Source organism: Pagrus major, chromosome 4 (genome assembly GCF_040436345.1).
Source record: "Pagrus major chromosome 4, Pma_NU_1.0".
NCBI classification, from domain to species: Eukaryota; Metazoa; Chordata; class Actinopteri; order Spariformes; family Sparidae; genus Pagrus; species Pagrus major.
Window position 1 is genome coordinate 39,794,576 of NC_133218.1, and position 7,500 is coordinate 39,802,075.

At 47.0% G+C, this 7,500-nt stretch overlaps 1 protein-coding gene across 1 annotated transcript in view; it reads right to left on the reverse strand.

The window, feature by feature from the left end:
* The window catches only part of LOC140994328 (transient receptor potential cation channel subfamily M member 1-like), a 39,487-nt gene that overhangs the window by 21,393 nt on the left and 10,594 nt on the right, over positions 1-7,500 (reverse strand). Inside the window, exons 5-11 of the mRNA XM_073463899.1 lie at positions 7,497-7,500; positions 7,066-7,237; positions 5,060-5,234; positions 4,559-4,682; positions 2,060-2,132; positions 658-758; positions 364-552 (exon numbers count right to left, since the gene is read on the reverse strand). The exon at positions 7,497-7,500 is cut by the window's right edge and continues 121 nt beyond it. Coding sequence (XP_073320000.1) covers positions 364-552; positions 658-758; positions 2,060-2,132; positions 4,559-4,682; positions 5,060-5,234; positions 7,066-7,237; positions 7,497-7,500 — 838 coding nt within the window. The remainder of the gene's footprint in view (positions 1-363; positions 553-657; positions 759-2,059; positions 2,133-4,558; positions 4,683-5,059; positions 5,235-7,065; positions 7,238-7,496) is intronic.

Consider the following 7,500-nt stretch of genomic DNA (forward strand, 5'->3'; position numbering starts at 1 on the left):
GTGTGGGTGATAAAGATGAACGAGATTCATGGCTGTTGTTTCTCGTTCGAAGCGACTCGGAGGGAGATCAGACTTCCTCACTGAGGTGTGTTTAGTTCAGTTGTTCTGAATGTAAGTCGACCACCTGTTCTGTCAAACTGCACATTTAACCCTGTTTGTCCTGCAGCTCCTGTCAGTCTGTGACCGTCTGTGTGTGTGATGGTGTTTTAGTTCAGCGGCTGACACATTTCAAATCAGTGTGTTAGCTTCAGTGTTTCTGTGACTGTGCAGCAGCTTTATGTTTGTGGTCCAACGATAAAAAAACTGAGCTGAACTGAAAGTCTGGTGTTCAGGATCATAATGTGTCTTTATTACGTTTCTCACCCAGCTGAGCAGCTCCAGTTTCCTGGGGTCCGTCTCCTCCGGTGGTTCAGGTTTGGTTTTACCTCCTTTTCCTTTCTTCCCCCTAGCTTTCCCTTTCCCTCCTCCTCCTCCTCCTCCTCCTCCTCCTCCTCCTGCCACTCGCTGGGCTGCTGGACTTTTAGGCCGGTCACTGGTTAAAGCGCTGACAGGCTGCAGGAAACACAATCAAACAGTCAGAGTAATGTGAAGGTCTGTTCAGCTGAGAGAAGTCAGACTGGATTAACAGAGAAATGAAGGTATAACACATGAACTCACAGGCCAGTGGAGTCCGTACACAAAGATCTGACTGCGAGCGATGTCCACTCTGTTCCAGGCCAGAGCCAAACTCAGCTGATCAGACGCCGACGCATTTGTACCTGAAACACAGCAGGTGTCCTTCACACGCTCGTCACACACTGACTGCACACAGAAACATTGACCAGTCAGACGGAGTCTGAAGCAGATTAAAGGCCTTTGCACACTGGACGCCTTCTTTAAAGTATTTTTTTAACTGATGTTTTTGTCCTGTCACAGTCAGCTGATGTGTCCCTGGTGACCTCTCTACCTGCCGGCAGGTCGGTCAGTCCTGCAGCGTGACCTAAAGATCCTCGTGGCCTCTCAGAGCGCCAACGGACGTTTTCTGCTCGGTCTGTTTCATTTTAATATGTCACTGCTCATATTGGAGGCTATCAAAGGCAACTATTTCAGATATTCTTATTCGTCAGGTCTCAAGGCCTTAACAGCAAATCAGCAGCAGAAAGTCTGTTATTGAGAGAAAACAAGAAAATTATGTTTTAAAATATGTTTGAATTTGATTTTATTGATTTTCATGTGATGTTTATCATTTTTAACATTCGGCCAGAATTCAAAGGTATCGTTCAAAAACACAGGAGGCAGCATTTCACCAGAGTAACCAACAACTGCTGCTCTTTACTAGTTAGCCTTAGCTGTAGCTAGCTACTGTTAGCTAATTAGCTCATGGCTCAGTTAGCCGTGGAGCCAGTGGCTGCAGAGTTTGTCTGGACCGTGACCTTGGATCACGGGAGGAGGTCTGGACAGCAGACTGGGACTGAACTCTGAGAGAGTAGAGGTCAGTGTGAAGACAGGGGACACAGTACAGAGGTGATTTACAGCGGCTCTGACCAGGACTATGACTCCGGGGACAAGAAGACACGGCAGGCAAGACAGGAGAGGACAGAGAGAGACAGAATATTTTCACGTTACTCTGTGAACTGAGGTGTTATTTGGACCGAACCAGAGGTGACTGTGGAGACAAACCGACACTGTTCTGGTGACTGTGACTCAGTTTGTGTCCAGTTTGAATGAAGTGTGTTTGACGATGAGGTAACGAGGCGATGAAGCTCGTCTGAGTTCAGTCACAGAGAAACTTGAGTTCAGACGGTGGACGGTTGTATTTTTCTGTTTATTATGAAAATGAAAGTGAAATTTATTTTGTTGACCCGTTAAGACTCAGTAGTGAACTGGCTGCTTTTACATCTCCAGCTGAAACTACAGGCTGTCAGACTATCACCTCTGAGCTACACAGTACTCTTAGGAGGCTAGCTGGTTAGCATGATAACTTCAGTAGACATCATCTTTGATGTCAACACTGATCGTAATGTGAGTTCAGTGGTCACATGTTACAGACTGCTCCTTTAAACTGAAGGTGTGTTGTTACCTTTGAGCAGAGCGGTCAGGATGGACATCTCAATGTCCTGCTGTCCCTCTGAGCCCATCCTGAACACTGTGATCTACACACACAACACACAACACTGTCATCTACACACATTGGCTGTGTCCCAATTCAGGGGCTGCATCCTTCGAAAGACGCGGCCTTTGCAGCCTTCGAAGGCGAGTCCTTCGGAGAGACCTTCGAAGGCCGCGTCCACCGTTGTTAAATGGGACGGTCTAGCCTTCGAAGTATTTCCTGGTTGCGTCACCAGATGTTCCCGCCCCTTACCCTTACGTCACGATTTCTGCCACCCAGGCCCGCGAAAGTGACGATCTACACCACTTGATGTTGCCATTTTCCTTCTTTCTTTCTTCTGTTTCAGGCGCGCAAAGGATCTTGGGATATGGGAGGCCGCGAAGGATAGTAGCGGTGCGTCCTCCAAAAAGAGGGAAAAGAAGGCCGCATTTGAAGGAGACTTCGAATTGGGACGGCCTTCGCGCAGCGTTGTGACGCAATTGGCCTTCAAATGCGCCCTGCGAAGGATGCAGCCCCTGAATTGAGAAACAGCCATTATCATATGAACACAGTAGGACGCAGACAGGAAGTCCTCCCATGAAGAACAAGCAGAAGAGAAGTGTAGAAGAAGAGCCTGGTGATGAGCTGAACTTCATTCAGTCTGCAAACGTAACAAAACTCAAGTGTGGTTATTCACGTGTTTCTGGTTGATGTTCACATTCAGACAGTTGATGAAACGATCTTGGATATTTTCACACATTTTAATCAGCAGCTTTGAGCTAAATGTGAACAATTAAACTGTTAAATGTGATAAAACACACGTCATGTATTAGTATGTAGTCATGTTGTTACTGTCTGTGAGTGTCAGAGTGTCTCTGGACTGACTGCAGTGGATTCAGATCACCTGCTGCAGGTGTGCAGACTGACGCCTGATTAATGAGTGACAGCAGCTTCAGCCAATCAGAGCGTGAGGACGGCCTTTAGCGAAGGTTTCAGAGAGGTGTGGCCTGACAGCAGGTGAGTGTGATTGTCATTGTGATTGTGTGTTTGACTCACTGCAGACCTCATCCAAACACTGTGTCACACACAGACGGTTCTGGTGCTGTCTGTGTTTGGACCTGTTCACATGTCTGTGCTGTCCTTCTTCTTTCTGTTGGAGGGAAACTGTGAGAATCCTCCGACCGAGCTGAGCGACCGTCACAAGTCACCGTTCCTCCAGACCTCCTGCATCATCAGGCTGATCAGTGCAGAGTGTTGCTGCCTGTCAACAGGGTGACGTTTGTCTCAACTGAACCTGTGATACCTGAGCCCGTCTGCACCCCTTCACTCCTTCTCTTTACCTTTTATCAGAGGCAGCAAAACAAGATTTCACTTTATTATCCCCTGAAGAGATGTTCTTTTATCATGGAAATAAAATGAAATAATTAAAAAAGATTAAATATTTTCCTGCCAGCAGCACCTCGCTGTGTTAACTGCTCTCGTGACATCAACTGAAAACCAGGAAGTCCAGTGAGTCTGAGCTGTCGAGCTCATTAACTGACTTGGTTCTGCACAGTGAGCTGTTGACTGATCGGTTGTGTGTGTGTGTGTGTGTGTGTGTGTGTGTGTGTGTGTGTGTGTGTGTGTGTGTTATAACCTACAGCTCTATAATCACTGTGAGTGAACTGATGTGAGGTTATGTAGATGTATGGGCGCTCTGCTGCTGCAGCTGTTGTCAGGACAAAGCAGAGGATTGTGGGATTAAATAAATGGTCACAGAACAATCTGCATTAAGTGGAGCAGTTTTGGGTCAAAGGTAAAACCTCCATCATTATGTTAATGTCACAGTGAGTGCTGGTTATATTACCCAGGATTCCTAGTGTCTGTCAGAGAGGAGACAGAGGTTGAGGTCTGTATTGGACAATGTCTGTTACTGTCACCTGTCAGCTCAGGTGAGCTGCAGCTGGTCAGGTGAGTGTCTGTCCAGGTGTTGTTGTTCATGGTGCAGCGTCTCAGGAGGTCTTAAACCCTGACACTGCCTCACATGTGTTCATATTTAACCTAAATCCGTCTGCCTCCTCTTCTTTGGTTAGAAAATCATTGAATCTGTATCTTTGAGTTAAATCTGTGTTGCTGAGACACAAAGAACAGGATACGACCTGCTCACATGTTCATTATAATCTCTATAAATATGATTAAATATGAACTGATCCTGCAGTGAAAGTGATCTGTTCAGACCGTCGGACCTGATCCAGGTCAGAAACAGTCAGACTGTCAGGATGTGTCTCTTCAGTCACTCACAGAAATACAGATAAATGTTTCCTGTGAAGATAATCCAGATTATATTTGTGATGACGACTGAAACAATCACAGTAATAAATAAAATCCTTTCTGCTTAATGACAATGAGTCTGATAATAATGACACACAGCAGCTGATGGATGAACAGCACTTTATTGTTGCACTGATGGATGAACGATGAGCTGAGGATCATGTGACCTCTGGGACCTACCAGCGCTCTCTTCTTCATGCACTCCGTCACCATGAGTAGGATCTGCTGCGCCTGGCTGCGGCTGTAGTTGAATGTTTTCTGGATGGTGACCAGCAGCTGATCTCTGACGGCGTCACTCAGCGACCTGCAGGAGAAACACTGGACGGTCACATCACCTCTCCAGGTGGACGACAGCATGCGGCATCCAGTGGCCACGTTATCGGGACGGGTGGTTAAACTGACACACGTTAGAAACATTTAGTCTTTGACCTGAAACATGCTGCCGGTCTCGGTCCAGTCACTTTAAAGCTCCTGAGCCACAGGTAGAAACTGAATGAATGTGATATTTAACCATTAATGTGTGTTACAGTGCTGAGGTCGGCTCATCACAGACTGACATCACAGGCTGCACTGATTGGTCCTGAGAGCGCACGGGAAGCTGCTTGTTCTGCTTTGTTTACATGGAACCAGAACAGTGTAGAACCAGGTGGTCTGTGTCAGGTGTTTCTGAGTGTTTCTCACCCGTCGTCCTCACAGTATCTGTGAGCAAAGGAGATGATGTCAGAGGCTCGGCCGCTGCCGTCGCAGACGACCACAGGGACCGGAGGCTCCTCCCTCAGACTCTCCAACACGATAGAGATGATGTTGGGACCGCCCTCCAGGATCAGACACACCGCGGGGACGCCCTGACCCAGACCTGACACACACACACACACGCACACACACACACACACACACACACACACATTGACTGACCACTATGAGTCAGGTGACCAACAGGAGCAGCTGAACTAGCATGACTGCTAGCAAGCTAAGTCATTAGTGTGGTATTATTGCATGTAATATTGTATGATATCACATAATGACACATGTATTTGGATTAACAGGAAACCTAATGTTATAGGAACCTATATGAATGGGAGTTGTAATATAGGGGACACTTTAGGAGGTTGCACAGAAGTTTAACGTGTTGATGATGTGATGCTGCGGGCTGACAATAAAAGTACTAGTTAACTGTTGACTCACGCTCGTGATTGTATAGAAAACACTACAATTAGCATATTTACTGCCTGTTGACCTGTATGTGTGTGTGTGTGTGTGTGTGTGTGTGTTCTTCTTGAAGTGAGGGGTGACGGCTGAGCCTCCCTTTGCTGTCCCTGCCTTACAGACACTCCAGGCATAGGATGACAAAGGGAAACCCATAGGTCACATGATCGGTCACATGATCGTCACATGATCGTCACATGATCAGTCACATGATCCGTCACATGATGGTCTCATGATCCGTCACATGATTTGTCACATGATCGTCACATGATCGACACATGATGGTCACATGATCAGTCACATGATTGTCACATGATCCGTCACATGATGGTCTCATGATCCGTCACATGATTTGTCACATGATTTGTCACATGATTAGTCACATGATCGGTCACATGATTAGTCACATGATCCGTCACATGATTTGTCACATGATTTGTCACATGATTAGTCACATGATCGGTCACATGATTGGTCACATGATCGTCACATGATCAGTCACATGATTGTCACATGATCCGTCACATGATCCGTCACATGATGGTCTCATGATCCGTCACATGATTTGTCACATGATCGTCACATGATCGACACATGATCGTCACATGATCCGTCGCATCGGTCACATGATCGGTCACATGATCGGTCACATGATCGACACATGATCGTCACATGATCGTCACATGATTGTCACATGATCGACACATGATCGTCACATGATTTGTCACATGATCCGTCACATGATCCGTCACATGATTTGTCACATGATCGGTCACATGATCGGTCACGTGATCGGTCACATGATCGACACATGATCGGTCACATGATCGGTCACATGATCGTCACATCATCGACACATGATCGTCACATGATCGGTCACGTGATCGGTCACATGATCGACACATGATCGGTCACATGATCGTCACATGATCGGTCACATGATCGTCACATGATCGTCACATGATCGTCACATGATCGACACATGATCGGTCACATGATCGGTCACATGATCGGTCACATGATCGTCACATGATTGGTCACATGATCGTCACATGATCGGTCACATGATCGACACATGATCGGTCACATGATCTGTCACATGATCGTAACATGATTGTCACATGATCGGTCACATGATCGGTCACATGATCGACACATGATCGTCACATGATTTGTCATATGATTTGTCACATGATCGGTCACATGATCGTCACATGATCGTCACATGATCGTCACATGATCGGTCACATGGACGCACTAGGAAGGACTTGGAGAGGAGTTCACAGTGATGGAACACTGAAGACATGCAGCTCTGTCTCTTCACTGATTGGCCGCCAGGTTCCTCCAATCAGAACAAATCAAACCGGAGGAATCTGACTTTGTGGCAGTTTGGGTGGATTGGCCCTTTAATCACTGTGTGATCTCGGGACAGCTGTGATTGGTCGTGTCAGCAGGTCACCTGTCTCAGGTGTGTGACTCACGTGTGTTGATCTTCTGCAGAGCAATGTGTTTCTCCAGCTGCCGCCGCAGTCTGACCTCAGCGCCGTACTTCCCACTGGTCCCGTTATCGGACAGGATGAAGTGGGAGTGGCTACTGTTCAGCACCGACAGCTTACTGAGCGGGTTGGACATGGTCTGATAGGGCCGAGTCACCTGGAACAGACACGTGATTGGTCCAATCAGAGGTGGGAGGAGTCACAGCTGAGTCTCAGCTGGTTCTGGTGTCACTGGGACAACTCTGTTTTCCCTTGACCTCTAGTGTTTCCTGCTGTTACTGCAGGACGTCAGCGGACAGTTAAACAGATCTGGTTCAGTCTGGTCTTAGTTCAGTCTGGTTCAGTCTGGTCTTAGTTCAGTCTGGTTCAGTCTGGTTCAGTCTGGTCTAAGTTCAGTTGGGTCTGTTTTTTCTTACGTCT